The sequence below is a fragment of the Camarhynchus parvulus genome, chromosome 11 (genome assembly GCF_901933205.1).
Source record: "Camarhynchus parvulus chromosome 11, STF_HiC, whole genome shotgun sequence".
In the NCBI taxonomy this organism is placed as follows: Eukaryota; Metazoa; Chordata; class Aves; order Passeriformes; family Thraupidae; genus Camarhynchus; species Camarhynchus parvulus.
The window spans coordinates 20,276,547-20,292,428 of NC_044581.1; the positions used below are offsets into that span (position 1 = coordinate 20,276,547).

General features: G+C 49.7%; 2 protein-coding genes across 4 annotated transcripts in view; one reads left to right on the forward strand and one right to left on the reverse strand.

The window, feature by feature from the left end:
* Nucleotides 1–3,886, forward strand: part of PEPD (peptidase D) — a 151,832-nt gene extending 147,946 nt beyond the window's left edge. Inside the window, exon 14 of one of the 2 annotated variants that reach the window (XM_030955803.1) lies at nucleotides 1,868–3,886. In XM_030955803.1, coding sequence (XP_030811663.1) covers nucleotides 1,868–2,017 — 150 coding nt within the window. In that variant the 3' untranslated portion in view covers nucleotides 2,018–3,886. The remainder of the gene's footprint in view (nucleotides 1–1,867) is intronic. The other variant, XM_030955802.1, reaches the window with a different exon arrangement.
* Nucleotides 3,887–7,459: 3,573 nt separating this feature from the next.
* On the reverse strand, nucleotides 7,460–14,463 carry CEBPG (CCAAT enhancer binding protein gamma). Of its 2 annotated transcripts, XM_030956293.1 has the most exons (3): nucleotides 14,361–14,456; nucleotides 10,421–10,573; nucleotides 7,460–9,526 (listed from the first exon to the last, which is right to left on the reverse strand). In XM_030956293.1, exon 3 carries the CDS (start codon nucleotides 9,414–9,416, stop codon nucleotides 8,964–8,966), a length of 453 nt encoding a protein of 150 aa, XP_030812153.1. In that variant the 5' UTR covers nucleotides 9,417–9,526; nucleotides 10,421–10,573; nucleotides 14,361–14,456; the 3' UTR covers nucleotides 7,460–8,963. The 2 variants fall into 2 exon arrangements, with proteins under 2 accessions (XP_030812153.1, XP_030812151.1); XM_030956291.1 differs by lacking the exon at nucleotides 10,421–10,573 and having other exon boundaries at nucleotides 14,361–14,463.
* Between the last annotated feature and the right edge of the window lie 1,419 nt (nucleotides 14,464–15,882).

The following is a 15,882-nucleotide window of genomic DNA, read 5'->3' on the forward strand; positions in this document are numbered from 1 at the left end:
TTGTGGCTGATATGTCACTGTAGCTGGGGAATTTCAGCTCAAGCAGGGGGAGGTTTGTGGAGCTGGCAGTGCTTGGGAAAAGACTCTCTCTGTAGGCAGAGCCAGTTCTAGCTGTGTCTGTCCTTCCCTCTGCTCTCAGACTTACTTTTGCGCTGACATGTTTACTTTCCACGTCATCAGCTGTGTCCAGCTCCATTTACACTGGCTGGGCTTGCCAAGGTGATTGGCTTTTGCCACCTTCCCAGGTCTGTCCCTGGATGCTGGCACTCCTGCAGGGTTACCATCAGGTTTTTGGCAGGGACTGATCCACCCAGGGAGGACAGGCACATGGCAGGATTTGCCTTTGGATGCAGTGGGGCCCTCCTGCTGAATGCTTGGGTTGTGTTTTGCTCAGCAGTCAAATTAGAAGCAGAGAATCAAGAAGCCCATCCTGATAAATTCTGTTCAAGTGCAGAGTCATTGCCTGTGTTGCTGATCTGTTCTGCAGCAAGGCACCAGCCTTTCAGGCACACTGAGCATGCAGAGCCTTCAAATTTACAGCTGTCCAAAACAAATGTGTAAACTCAATGGAGTTTGTTTATTTAATTCTACTTTATAATACACTTAACTTGATACCAAGTAAAAGAAATAATCTGGCAAAGACATCATTAAACAGTTTAATAAGGACTGGATGACTCATTTTGTTTGAACAAATGGATTATTTTGCAATCAGAAGTACAAATGTTAACCAGCTTTATTTTTAGTTGAAAATGTCAAGAGGTCAGAAACAATTAAAGCAATTGTAAGGTGGGAGTACCCAGGGTTTGTGTTCTTTTGGATTTGCACCTTACTAAAATTGCTTTTATTGCAGCTTAGCAACTTAGCAACATTTTTCTGATAAGATAATGGGAATGACTGTGTAGGCACATTTACTGGTAAGAAGAGATTAGAGACAAACAGAAATGGAGCACACTTTTCATTTTAATAGCAAGAGTTGAAAAACTGAGAGGATCTGCTTTTTCCATCCAGGATTTGAAATTTAGTGATTGTATTTTAAAGGAAATGTCTGATCTACTTTCTCACCAGCTCAAAGTTCAATGTGTGGAATATCAGCCACAAGCTATTTAATGTTCAAAGTTTCACTTTGAAAGTTTATTGTGTCAAGAGGAAAGTTTTAAGTGCAAAGAGAAGCTCCCTGAATTTCAGCTCAGAAACAGGAGAGCTTTGAGAGCAGACACTGTGGGCATCAGGAGGCACTGTCCCTAGCAAGGCATGTCCCTGGCAAGCTAAGAAGGCTGGAGGCAAATCCAGGGAAGAATGTTCTTTTTACTGCTCCTGCTGTCAGGGGTTTGAATTTACTGCCCCCATAGATTGAAGTTTTAAGTGAAAAAAAAAAAGAGAAGTTTTAAATGCAAAAAAAGGCAAAGAGAAGCTCCCTGAATTTCAGCTCAGAAACAGGAGAGCTTTGAGAGCAGACACTGTGGGCATCAGGAGGCACTGTCCCTAGCAAGGCATGTGCTAGGAAGGCTGGAGGCAAATCCAGGGAAGAATGTTCTTTTCACTGCTCCTGCTGTCAGGGGGTTGAGATTTCCTGGCCCCATGGAATGACACAGCATGAGCTCCCTGCTGCAGCCCCTTGCTCAGACTGTCCTGGAGGTACCCACTGCAGCAGGGGCACCTGGGGGCCACCACCCCCAAAGCCTGTGTGACCCCAGGAGGGTGGCAGGGGCCAGTGGCCAAGGGGAACTGCAGCCTGCAGAGCCCCAAGGTGCTGGTGGTGCCAACTCCTGCTTGCAGTGTGATGCTCTGCCTGGGCTGCAGCAGCAGCACCTTGTGCCCTCCCTGCTGCTGCTGCTGCTGCCTGGGGTGACCGTGTGCTCCCGTGCAGGTGCGCATCGAGGACGACATCGTGGTGACAGCCACGGGCATGGAGCTGCTCACCTGCGTCCCACGGACCGTGCAGGAAATCGAGGCTTTCATGGCAGAAGGCCAGAGCAGTGCCAAATCGTTTGGCTGCCTCTCCAGCCAAAAGCAGTAAACTTCAGGGTGGTACTTATTGCCTCAACTAATCAGTCATCGCTCTGATTTAATGCTGCAGCATATAAAATAAAATGCATCCAATTCTTAATAGCAAGAAAATCAGCAGTTTACGTGACCAAGTGGCAGCCAAATAACCCTGCTGCCTTAGCAGTGGGGCTTATACTTCTGCCAGATCTCAACTCAGATGTATCTTGCAGTTAAATCTGAATTTTGATGATTGGGACTCTAAAATGCCAAATGGATTATCTGAAAGCTATGAGCAATTGTAACACTCTTAAGTCCTTTTTTAAACTTCATCACAAGTACTGTGAAAAACAGAAATAAAAATCAGTTGTTCTCAGTGGACATAATGACATTTTCCTTATGGATCTGTATCCGTGTACTAAGCAGAAACAAATTTTGATTAAAATTCACCTTGGCATCATTTGTGTTCACAACTTCGTGGTCATTTTACTTCTCTGCTCCAGTTCCTGCTTCTTTATCTGACCCTACTACCAATTTGTGCCCTGCAAACTTTGACCCTTCCCTAGCCAGAGTTCTCTGCTCTGGACAGTGGCTGTACTGATCCTTCAAACATAATCCCATGCTCATTAGATTTGTTCATCTATTTGTTCCTTAAAAACACAGATTGCTGTGGTGTTCATGACCCTTGAAAGTTGAAAGAAGGGAATATCTTCGCTGCAGGGCTCATGGTCATTCAGCAGCATATGCTCTACAGCATGATATTTTTAACTGTTCAGTGTTAGACAGTTCAGAATGAAATAATGTAAATCTTATTTGGATACCTTACAAACATATTGATACTAGTCACAAAGTTATTTTCCACTCATGCAAGATCTAAATTACCAAGAGAAGCTTCTCTTTGCTGTAGGTATTCATCAGCTTGCCGGATAATAAATACACTTCTTGCACCATAAAATAGCACTAGGTGCTGGTAACTACATAAAAATAATCTTTCTCACTCTACATACACATCAAAACTCCCGTTCAATATTCAGATTCTGTTGCAGTTTGACTGCAAAGCCACTTCAGAACGTCCCTCTGCTGTGCCAGGAGGAGCTGAAGCCACAGCAGAGCATCAGGGCCTTTCTGGGTCTCAGTGCCTGCCAGGTGAGGATGTCCCACTGAAGGGATCAGCTGAGCTGCATCAGAGCAGCTCAGCTCTGCTGCTCACACCAGGCACTGACCCACGGGTGATGGGTCAGTGAGCTCCCTGTGTCACCTGGGGGCTTGGGTGGTGTCAGGAACCACTGCCACTGCCTTGCTGCCTGCCCCCAGCACTGGATTGCGGGGAATGCCCAACGAGGGGAAACAATGATGCATCTGACTCCGTCTTATCAGAAGGCTAATTAATTACTTTATTATACTATATTATTCTATATTATATTACATTACATCTAAACTGAATCTGCCAAGCACTCAACTGCACAGAATCGCATGACTGTCCCCCAACAGTCCTGACACACACACACACCTGGCCCTGATAGACCAAGGAAACACAACACCATCACTGGGTAAACAATCTCCATATTGCATTCTACTTTGGCACAACACAGGCACAGCAAAGGATAAGAATTACTTTTCATTTCTCTGAGGTTCAGAGAATGTGAAACCCAGAAATATTTTTGGGAAGAATTGTGCCTTGCTTTTCTCTGTGGAGAGAAATGTGGCGACACTCCAGCACCGGATTTAGGCCTGAAATCATTTCCTCAAGAATCCTCATATACATTGCTCCAGGAGAGCTCCTTTTGCTGAGCAGGTTGGTCTGTGTGGCAAGAACCTGCCCTTTATTCCCGACAGCCTGGTGATCCATTGCTGTGGAGGAACCTTCATGTGGGAGACCAAAGAAACGTGAAACAATCCAGAGGACTTCATTCATGTCACTCAATTAATAAATAAGCCTATTTACATTTTTAGAGGTTTCTTGACATTGGTTTGTAAGAGGCCATTGCTGCCCTTGACTTCTTGACTGTGAAGGGAAACATTTTTTTCAGGGGGGAGGTTGTGAGATCAGGAGCTTGTATGTGCTGCTGCATTGGTGTCCCTGCTGTGGTGACTGGAATGTTCCACCTCTGAATTCTGTTACCTGCACAAGGACATCAGGCTTTGCTTTGGGAGCATTGCAGATATGAGAACACAGAGACTACACTGGCATTGCTCTGAACTCATCTGCCCCAAAAACTCAGGTTTTCTCAGGGCTAAAGAGTGCTTGTGGCCCCAGCCCTGTTCCCTCCACAGCCAAGAGTTGTCCTGTGGTGTGGGAGCCCAGCACATCCCTCTGGCTGCCCAGGATGGCCAGGACCCTGCCAGGGGGCTCAGAGACCCTGGGACAGAGCCCAGAACACCTGTGGGGTTGGTTATGACCCGTGGAGCAAATTACCAACCTTATGTGAAGATCAGCAAGCCACAACAGTTTAGGTAGAATAATAGTGAAGTTATCACAGGGTGGAAAATAGATTTTGGGGTTTCTGGTATGGAGGTTCAGGAGGCAAGATGGAGAGAACTGGGCATGTCCAGCCTTTCTCCTTCTTCTTCTTGGCCTCCATCTTCTGCTGTGATGTTGGCACTTACAGATTGGTTTAGAGTAGAAGCTCACTGTCTAACACAGGTGATAGGTATTGGAAAGTAATTGTAAACATTGTGTATGTAGTTTTTAGTATAAAGACATAACACTGCCCTGGGGGCAGGCAGAGTGCCTGGAACTGTCCTGCTGGACGGACCTCGGCAGGGCAGGAGAAAGAATTTGATAGATAAGAAACAATAAACAACCTTGAGACTGAGAAATGAAGAGCCCTGACTGCTTCTTCAAGCACTGGGCTGGGAAAAGAGACTTTGAACAATCTCGGGGTCACTCTGAGCAGCCAGAGACCCCGACACTGTGGCAGGCTCTGAACACGCCAGGGGATGATGATGATGATGATGATGATGATGATGATGATGATGATGATGATGATGATGATGATGATGATGGCTCACTGCTGTGGGCACTGAACCTTGCTGCTGCCTCTGTTCTACAGTAACATGCACAGATTAGGAAGGGAGGAGAGCTTTGGAGCTGTTTCAGCTGAGCCGGCGCCCCGGAGCAGCTGGGAGGCCTCCCCTGGCTGTGCTGGGCGCTGGCGGGAGCGGGAGCGGGAGCGGGGCCGCAGAACAGGTCGGGCAGGGAGGAGGCAGAGCCGGTTCTGCCCTGGGCGCGGCCGCTCGGAGCCTCCGGGCAGCGCCCGCCCCTGCTGCAGCCGGGGATGCTCGGGCTCTGCTCGGGCTCTGCTCGGGCTCTGCTCGGGATGCGGCACCGTTTTCATTTTCCCCCACTGGTCTTCATCATCAGGCCCACGAACTTGGTGAATGTCCATTTCATCCTTCATTCCAGATCGTTCTGTAATTATGATCACTTTTATCCACTTAAGCAAAAAGTGAATTAGAACTAAATTGGGGATGGGAGGGGGAATAAATCTTTTTTAAAAAGGCAAAGTGTTAAAAAGTGGTGTTTAATAAATTTAAGTGTATTAATGGGGTGAAAGTACAGGTTATGGCAAATTTTCTTTTTGACTACATCAAGATATTTTATATTCTGTCATGTTTTCCCAAATGCCTTTTCCCCTTGGCACAAACAGACTTGAATAGGGTTGGCACCGAAGTAACAGAATGTGTCTTACGCCAGGCAAATTTGTGTGTTTAGAAACGTCTGAGCACTTCTGAAATGATACATGTAAATTGTTCCAGCAAATTGCTGGAGCTCCCTGGGGTTGGGTGCACTCTGAATTCACCTGCCAATTACCCTGCTGCAGCTACAGGGGGTGTTCAGGGAGTGCTCTGGGGGCTGGAGCAGACCCCTTCCCTTGGGGGACACTGGGAAAATGGGAATCAGGTCTCCTGGGAAATGTGCTGTAACTCCTTTTGTACTGACAGGCACTGGATTCTGCCACAGACTGGAGTTAAGAATCATGAGTCAAAAGGAAAATTTTAACTTTTATAGGTCCACAGTGAAATTTTCTGTGCCCTGCAGCAGAGGGTGGGATGGAGGTACTCTGCTGCCCAGCCTGGGCTGCTTCACACTGGGGGAAATGGCCCTTGCTCCCTGCAGCTGCTTTGGCAGGGGGGCTTGGAATAAGCCTGAGCCCTCTCCTGCAGCCTCTCACTGGGGCACATTTAAACGTGGATTTGTTCCAATCACGAGTGAGGTGCTGCACAGAGCCACTGCTCCTCTGGGCCTTGTCCTGCTGCCAGCCAAGGACAAGGATCATTGTCCTGGTGCCAGTCGAGGACAGGGATCCTTGTTCCAGTGTCAGCCAGGGATCCTTGTCCCGGTGTCCCCAAGACCAGGGAACCATGTCCTGGTGCCTGCCAAGGCCAGAGGGTTGCTGTCCCACTGTCCCCAAGGCCAGGGTGGCTGTCCCCGTGAGTGCCCGGTGGGGACAAGGCCAAGGTGCCGTGCAGAGGCCACATCGCCATTCAGGTCACTCTGGCCCTGTCCCTGTGTTCTGGTCACTCTGGCCCTGTCCCTGTGTCCTGGTCACTCCTGGCCCTGTCCCTGTCCAGCTCCAAGCACTTTGGCCATTGCCCTCTGTCACACGCTGCTGTCATTGGTGCTGCTGTCATTGGTGATGTCACTGTCACTGATTGTTCTCTCATCTGGTTGCTGTTAAATTGTAAATTGTTCCAGTAACAGTAAATTGGTATCTCAACCCCTAATCTGCGTTTCTTCTCTCTCACCTGAGGGTTGGGGGATGGGAGTGGCTGCGTGGGGTTTATTTTCCAGTTGGGCTTAAACCACAGCATCAGTAAAAAAAAAAAAGTGCAGAGGCTGATAAACCAGAAATTTCATTTTCCAAACAAATTACTTTTGTAACTCAGTGGTTTGGTTTTAAACGTGAAGGAAATGGGGTCAGAGCTGTCAGGAGCAACAGGTGGAGAAGTCACCCATGAGAGCTTTGGAAAGAGGATCACGCTCACTCAGGAGAGCCAAGAAATCATTTCCACCAAAATCACAAAGAGCCAGGATTTGCAGCCCCTCTTCAGACTGCAGAGGAGGGCCCCACAGCAGCCTGGCAAACCAAGTTCAGGACAATGGGGCCAGACAGCCCCAGTGCAGGTCAGAGATCCAGGGAAGAGATCAGCACTGGCCTTTCCACCAGGGCCGTGCAGTAACAAAGGAGATGCCTTCAGGTCATCTTTTCCTTGGAATTTTTGGTGTTCTACTTCTCTCCCCGCCCCCCATGTAAATGCAATATATTTTCAGTCTTAAATTTCTTTTTTTTTTTTTTGCCTTTTTTGTTAAATCAGACATTTAGACAAAACTGTAGTGAGTTTCTGATGGCTTCCATGGAGCAGAAACCTGAGTGGAAGAGGGGAACAGAGACTATTGCACTGATTTCTCCAAGACAGCTGTGTGACTTGGGCAACTCTGCACTTCAGGGAGATAGAAAAGGGATGGGAAAAATGAGGCCACTACAAGCAAAACATTTTTATTAGCTCCTGGTATTTCAACCCTACCAACTTCAGGTGCAGTTGGAATGAAAAAACATATCTGCAAGAAGTCTAACATAATCCAAAACAATCCATCAAAGTTTTCCACATGTATTAAAAGTTTAAATTCAAAAAAGAACTTCTCAAGGTTTCATTCTCTAACAGTATCTTCATAGAGATAACATCCAAGTTTTTTCCTAAGTGCAGATACAGAGCAAACAAGCATCCTCCAAATAATCTATGGATAAAGGTAGTGTAAGAGGGAAATTAAGACAGTGTAGTAATCTACAAGACAGACACACGGGTTAAATGTAAAATAACCATACCATCAATGAAATATTTAAAAATTAAAATAAATTAAAGTTACATCAAAGTTCCTGCTTTACTGTGTTTAAATCCTCAGTATAGCACATAGCACTGCAGTATGGATCGTGGCAAAGACTAAGCAGTAGCAATAAAAAAGTTGCTACAGAAAAACTTCTATGGAAATAAAACAAGGCTAAAGATACTCCTTCACACAGATGTATGATGGCTGTAGAAATTCCACTGAATCAGTTACTAGGGCCATTTATTTTTAAAATCACTGTACATTTCTGTAATGTCAGCCAGCAGTGATCCATGCATCCCAGTTCCATGCCTGCTGTCCTGCCCCTTCCACTGCAAAGCCAAGCTGCACTATTTGTTCTCCCCAATACCTCCTCCCCAGCAAGAATGCAATTTTGCAGGGCACAGTTTTTTGGTGGCATTTTGAAATTTTCTGGAAAAAAGCTCTTGTTCTCCTAAGGCTCCAGTCACTATGTGAGCAATATGAAATACAAGCTTCAATAAAAGGCTTTGTCAGTGTGCTGCTTTGCCTCTTGTACATGATGCTTTTTGGAGGCCAAGTGCCTGTATATATTGAGCATATTGTTATTTTTCTGGTGAACATTGGTAAGCATCCCAGCTCACTATTAACTATACAACCTCCCCATTAACTATAACTGGGCAGGAGGGACCTACATGGTGCTTCATAGGACTTAAATTCTACAGATTTAAAGTAAAAAGCAAAAATTCTCCACAGCCTTTGCAGTTTGTAATATGTAATGGAGAAAACAAAGGGCTAAAATACTCTGACAGGTATTTAAAAATGTTCTATTTAATCACAAGTTTCTGATACTACAGTGAGCCATCCTGCTGGATTCCTCCCATTATGCAAAGTCTAAAATGGTAAGTGAATATTCCTGTGAAAATGTTATCTCCTAAATATTACATTCCTAGTTAGCTAGGAGTTCAGATCTGCATAAATCTTTGAGGAGCAAAATATTTAAAACAAACAGTTAACCAGTTTCTGGTTTAATTGTTACAAATCTTCAGTGTTAAATCTAAAAGAAGAAAATCTCCACAAAACAATGGCTAAAGGTACAGTTTTTGCTGGGTTACTGCACGGGCACTGCAGACAAGCTGCAGCTCAAGAGTTTGTTCCATGAGGTCACAGGTGCCTACTGTCCACTGTTTTCTGGAGTTGTTGTGGTGGTCTCAGTGCCAACAGGTTGCACGTTATCTGCAAAATTGTGGGCATGCTCAAGGAACAAGTCTTTCAGTACACTCAGCTCCTTGGTCAGGAGTTTAATTTTTGCCTCTAAACGTTCATTTTCTTCTTTAAGCTGGTTGACCCTTTGCAGTGTGTCTTGTGCTTTCTGCTTGCTTTTTAAGCGGCTCTTTTTCACGGCCATGTTGTTCCGCTCTCTGCGCTGACGATACTCATCACTGTTTCTATCCACAAAGGAACTCTTCTTTCCCTGTTTGCTCGGAGGCACAGCTTTGCCTCCACCACCAGGACTGACTGGCACCAGCTGGGGAACCTGCTGCAGACCACTGGAGTGTGCTTGAGTGTGAATCACACTTACTCCGCTCGCATCTGTGCTGGGGTTCTGTTGGGATGTCTTGCTCATTTGGGCAGGCTGTTCTTGGACACAGCAGAATTTATTAGGAGACTGAAAACTCTTGGGTTTCTAGAAGGTCTTTCCAACGGATCTTCACATGGATTAAGAGCAAGGTGAACCTAGTAGGGAAAAAAAAAGCTATTAAAGATGCTGGCTTCAGCTACAATCTTATACATCACTGGCTTTAGCATAAAGTACCGATGGTACATCTGGCATAACACATCGTAATTGTGCTGGAAGTGGACAAGCTGCCAACTGCATTTCTGAAGTCTCCAACATATTTGGATTGGATGGGACTATTACTGGGTCATCTAGTCAAGCTGTTTGAATTGTTCACTGGCTTCACTCAGTTATTCCAAAGCCATCCCTGATGGATGGGTGTCTAGCCTAGCCTCAAATATCTCCAGTTTCACAACCTCTGTCTTGGCAACATGTTCCACTGTCTAACTTTTCCTCCAGTTATACAATTTTCTTAGTTTTCAGACTGGAGTTTTCCTTCTGTGGCTTAAACCTATTAACAGCCTGACTCTTGACCAACAGGGGTATTTGATCCTTGTCCTCTTCGGACCACATCTCTGGGTGTATCCGCAGACAAATTCCTCCCTGATCTCTTTTCTCTGGAGCAAGGGTGCTCACCCTGTCCACCTTTCCTCAACCACCTTACAGCACTTGTTTTGAAGATGATGTTCAATTTGGTGGTGTTGTCTGGTCTACTGGTACTGAGTGGAAAAATAAATCTATGGAAGGTAGTGCATTGCAAAGGCCGTGTCTGGGTGACATTCCACCACAAGCAGCGTGCCGAACCTGTAACAGTATCACTCAAGGTGGGACAGGAGCACAGGCTGATGGCAGTGTAGATCACAACTCTACAACAGAGGACTGTCACCCATTAAAAGACAGCAAGCAGAGCTGACTCATCCATAAATAAGGTCACCTGCATGGTTGGTGCACTGGTCATTGTCCCCTCTCCTGTCCAGCACACAAACCTCCTGATGAGCAAGACATCCTCTCACCTGACTGACGTGCTCCCGCTGCTGAGGTCAGCCTGCTCCTGGCCCTACTGGTGGCACAAGGAGGATTCCACCACAGCTGCAGGGCCAAGGCCCTGGCAAGGCTAACAGCAGGTCCCCTTCTCTTCTCATCTCACAGGATGACTTCCTATATGGCTGGGAGAGAAGAGGGGAAGGACAACAGGGTGGTCCTAAGCTCCTGAAACACCTACCTATGGCTCCAGTGAAAAATACCCAGTGATCAGTCAGATCCGTGTGGATTGTCATGTTGAAAACATTTAAGCAGCACTAAACAATCCTACTGCAAGGTCAGGCTGTGTGGCAGCAGTGCAGCCCAGCAGTGTCACACAGACATGCAGTATCACACAACCAGTGAGACACATCCTCCAGGGGGCTGGGGAAAAGCTGCAGCAGCACTGGGCAGAGCTGACTGCCAGGATGGGCACAGCAGGACTGCCAGGATGGGCACAGCTGGACTGCCAGGATGGGCACAGCTGGACTGCCAGGATGGGCACAGCTGGACTGCCAGGATGGGCAGAGTCCAGCCCAGGAACACCTCTCACATCCATAACAGCAGATGAATGCCGGGATGTGCGAGAGGTCTGTAGTGACCTCCTGAGTATCACTGGTCCTTCTAAACTCACAGGTTCATGTGTACTGTTCCTGATTGTTTTTCTCAGCAGTCTGTGTTGCTGTTTTACTTTTGGAAGGGCTATCATTAAAATGTTAAAATTCAACTGTGCAGATCAACTGCATATTTTCTTCCATGATGAAGGAGGCAGAATGAGATGCAGCTGCAGAGTGTGGTTCAATAACATTCATGGAAAAGCCCACTAAATTTGGCTTGAATGTTGCTCAAAATTAACATTCTCTGTCACCAAGAGGTCTTCCCACTTGTGAAGATGTGTGAGTATGCCCACACCCTTCCTATCAAGAAATCTTTTCATTTTCCTATTTCAGGGCAGAATGAGACCATCAACACTTTCTGGCATCTGTGGAGCTGAATCTAAATACATAGTGTCTAACACCTCTGTGTTAGTATTTCCCCAACTGCAACACTTCAAGCAACTTTTGCAAACCATGTTTCAGTGTCAGATGCCGACCTAACAAGCAGTTAGGCTGAGCTACACTGAACACCCAGCTAAGGAGGTGTTCTGTGCCCAGCCCCAGACTGGCAGGGCCGGTTGTAGCAGCTGTGCATGTGTAATTGCACAGACATTCTTACTCGAGGTGTAAGTGCCTGCTCCTGTTAGAGCATACACTGGCCTTGTCTGCACTTCATTTTACAGTAGAGGATTTCTGCAGCCCTCAAAGCATGTACAAATGTACAGCTCTCCTAGGTTGTCTCTGACAAGTAGATTTGTGACACCTTTTCCAAATCTAACAGAATGCTTTGCTGTCCCCTCTGCTTCAACACATTTCAGTGCCTGCAAAGTCCACCTGCACAGGCCAGTTATGTAACCCACACCATTTTCACAACTGATTTTTGTGCTCCTACTACAGAGGAAGGGGTGGCTCCTGCCCCCAAAGGAACCCCACCTGACATGTAACAAGTTTCTTCATCAGGTTCCATATGCTACTTCTCTCTATGCTATCAAAACTACTTAATACTGCTTTAACACTTCTTTCCTATCTCTATTAAATTTCCCTATGGTTCAATGAAAAACTATTTGTTCCATTAAACCTAATATTAATGAAGGATTTCAGTTGGGCAGTACATGGATATAAGCAGAGAAGAGATAACCAGTGTCACACCTCTCAAACACGAATTCCAGCCCTGCCTGCTAGAACAGACCTCCCTCAGTCCCTTCCCACTGGAGCTGATTTGTTTTTTATGAAATTACTGTTTCTTGAGTGAGATGTGCTCTTATCTGGCCTGATCAGAACCCTTAACTGGGACAGGTGACACCTGGATTCCTGTCCTGCACCAAAGAATATGCAGAGCAAGTAGCACTAAACTAGCACTAGCACTGAACTGCATCACAGAGCTACAGAGTGCCAACTGGGGCTTGGAACTTGTTTTTCCGCCTGGTATTTGGAGGCTGGATGCCTATCAGCAACTGTCAGAAGGCTGCCCCAGGTAGCAACAGGCGCTATGGGCATCCTGCAAGGAGATTTAAAGGCAGCAGCAGGTACGGGACACACTGAGGGGACTCTCAGGAAGGCTGAGGTGAAGGCCATGGTCACTGGAGAGGCCATGAAGGGCAGGCACACAGGGCTCAGACCTCCCAGAGCCCGTGCACACACCCACAGCTGCTCCAGGCCCCTCCACACAGGTTGCTTTCCTGTGACTGCTGACAGCCCCAGCACAGCAGGAGACAACTCCTCAGAGAGCCAGCCCAGTTTCCCAGCATCTTGTTCCCATAAAGCTGCTCATGAGCTTCAGCCCAGCAACAGCCCTAGGCTGGTTCCACCCAACACATGGTACTGTTTCCAGTGGCCAGTTAGAACTGCCTGGTTCTCTCCTTGGGCCACCAACTGGCCACCCAGGAAAGCAGCTGGCCACCCACTACAGCATAATAGCTGGGAACTCAAGAGGTGTCTTCTCAGGCACAAAGATGTTTCTTACTGTCTCACACTACTCCTCAGGGACCCGTGAAGCAATGAAGGCCCTCATTTGCTTTCACACATACAAAAAATAAAGACATTAAACTTCCAAATGTTTGCTTCAGCAAAAAAAAAGTGTCAAAAGCCCCCAAAACTGTTTTGCCAATTCAGTTAGTATTTGTTTTTCAAAAAATACAAAGTGCTTCTCTCTGCTCCTTTCTTGAGGTGTAACTGTGGTGATTCTGATCATTAGAATAACTTTATTGCTCAAATTCACAAAGCTGTCTTGTCAAATGCAAAATCGGTCCCAATCTGAACAGCAACAGGGACCTCTCTTCTGTCAGACTTCACCAGGAATACCCTGACAGGATCCGAGTCGGGATTCCAATGACCCCGTGCTAAGGCCAGGGGCACGGAGCTCAGGCACACATTTGCAGAACAACGGGGGCGCGGCTCCGGCACGGGTCACACTCACAGGTGTGCAGGAGATGGTGCTGACTCTCACTGAAGGCTGGCACACAACGCTTTTGGCACTAGGTAGCTCAATCCCATTTCTTGTCACAGCTGACAACATCACCTTTCCACATTTATTTCAGAATCTCCATTTTTAATACACATCTTAAAAGACAAATACACTCTGACATCCTTAACAGACTGTAACAGAACACATAAACATGTATTTTAGTATGGCAGAATCCCAGACACTGGGAGGCAGGAGGTATCAGAACAGTCTTTGGAATTACAACGTCAGCTGTGATTTCTAACGATAAACCAATTCCTTAAATCCCAAAGTTTTGCCAATGCTAAGTGCTTATTCTTTCCGAAGAGGCTCGGCACGGCCCCGTTCCGGAGCTGGGGCTCTTCCTGCCGGATGTCAGCGCCAAGGCCGACGCGGAGCGCCCTGCCTGCCAAACCGCGGGCTCAAACTCGCCACGGGAGCGCCACGGGAGCTACGGGAACTCGCGAGGGGCCCGACACGTCCGCCCCGAGGCTCCCCGGGCGGTACCGGGCCGCTCCCGGCCGCGCTCCCCGCGGCCCCTCGGCCGGCCGCGCTCCCGCCGCCCCGTGAGCCCCGGAGCCGCCCCGGCGCGGCCTCGTTTCCCCCGCCCCCGGGCCGGGACCGACCGCGGGGACCGGCACCGGCCCGGCCCTCCCCGGCGGGCCCATGGCGCCGCCGCCGCCCTCCCCGGGCCGCCCGCCCGCCGAGGCCGCGCCGCTCCTCCCCCGTCCGAGCGGGGCGCGGGGGGTGCCCGGCGCTGCCAAGCCGTGACTTCACCGGGGGAGGGGAGGGAGGGAGCCGGGGCCGCCCGCCGATTGCATCACGCGCTGCCGAGCGGGGCCCGGCGGGCGGGGGCGGCCGCGGCCCCCCGGCCCCGCACGCGCCCCCCGCGCTTACCTGAGCGGCGCGAGCGGCGGAGGGGCCGGGCGGGCCGCGCTCGGTACCGTGCGCGTGCGGCCAGCGCCGATTGCGACACCGCGCGGGCCGGCCCCGCCCCGGGTGATGCAACCGCCGCGCGATCGGCACCGCGCGCGGCCAATCAGCGCCCGCCGGGGGCGGGGCCGCGCCCCGAGGGGCTCCTGTGGGGCGGTGCGGGGGGGCGGCCGCGGCGGGGCTGGAGCGGAGCCCGGCACCGGCCCGAGGGGGCTCGGCCACGGCCACAGCGAGCCCAACAGCGCCTGAGGGAGCCCGCCCATGGCCTGAGCGAGCCGGGTTACTGCCTCAGCCCGGCCACGGCCTGAGATGCCACGGCCGCGGCCTGAGGCAGCTGAGCACGGGCCCGGGGGGGCTCAGCAGGGCCATGAGGGAGCGCCGCCACGGCCACGGGCCAGAGGGAGCCCAGCCACGGCCACCGCCACAGCCACGGCCTGAGCGAGCCGGGTCGCTGCCTCAGCCCGGCCACGGCCGCGACCCGAGGGAGCCCAGAGCGGGCCTGAGCGAGCGCCGCGCAGCCCGTGTCACGGCCGTCCGTAGGGTTTGTGTCCGGCGCTGTTGGAGCCGCGCTGAAAGAAAACGCTCTCGGGCCACGCGTGTCGCCGGGCCGGCTGTGCCCCTGGGCCGGCTGTGCCCCTGGGCCGGCTGTGCCCCCAGAGCCGTTTTCCCCTCTCCGACGGGGAGCGGGCGGAGAGGCCGCCCCGCCCGGCCCGGGGCTGGCGGGGAGCGAGGCGGCCGCGTCCCCGCGCCGGTGGGAAGCGGGTCCCGCCCGTACTTCAGGAGGGTCCGGCACCTCCCTCAGCCCGAGGGGGAGAAGCCGAAAGCGCGTTTCTCGGCCGAGTCCCGGCACGGGCAGGGCGGGGAGCTCGTCCCGGCCCGGCGGGAGGCACAGCGCAGCCTCGGTGTGCCCGGGCCGGGCGGTGCTGGGCGTACCTGGCACAGCCCCTGGGCTCGATCCTCGTGTGCGCCTCTCGCGTAGGGGCTGGGCTCCATGAGCCCTGTGGGTCTCTTCCAACTCAGAATAATGTTCTGTGATTCTGCTGAAGTTGGCCAGTGCCCCGCGGGCATCGGAGTTGATGGCGGTGTGTCTCTGTACTGATTGGCATCATCTAATTGTTCCCAGGCTGTTAATTAGCACCTGGCAGTGTATTCCCATCTCGATCCTAGCTGCCGTGCGGTTTGCCTCCTTAGAATGTTGTGAGATCAAGGGGAAGGAATGACAAAGACATCCCAAAAAAGTATCAACAGTTCTCTTGACAACAGAAATTACGGCAAATTTCTAAATTTCATAGATTCCTGGTTAATTTTTCTTTTCTAACTTTTAGAAAAGAAATCCTAAATGCTGGCAGACTAGGAAACATCTGGATCTTAGAGTTAAATGTCAAAGGAAGGTTTTGCACCATTTCACTGGTATGTTTGTTGTTATAAAATACATCACTTTTTGTGGAGAAAAGTTCTTTTTGCCCTTAATATTTTCCAGACACTT

What these genes read in the sequence shown, in the direction of transcription:
- CEBPG (XM_030956291.1), bottom strand. Translation starts at nt 9,416, where the DNA reads ATGAGCAAGACATCCCAACAGAACCCCAGCACAGATGCGAGCGGAGTA.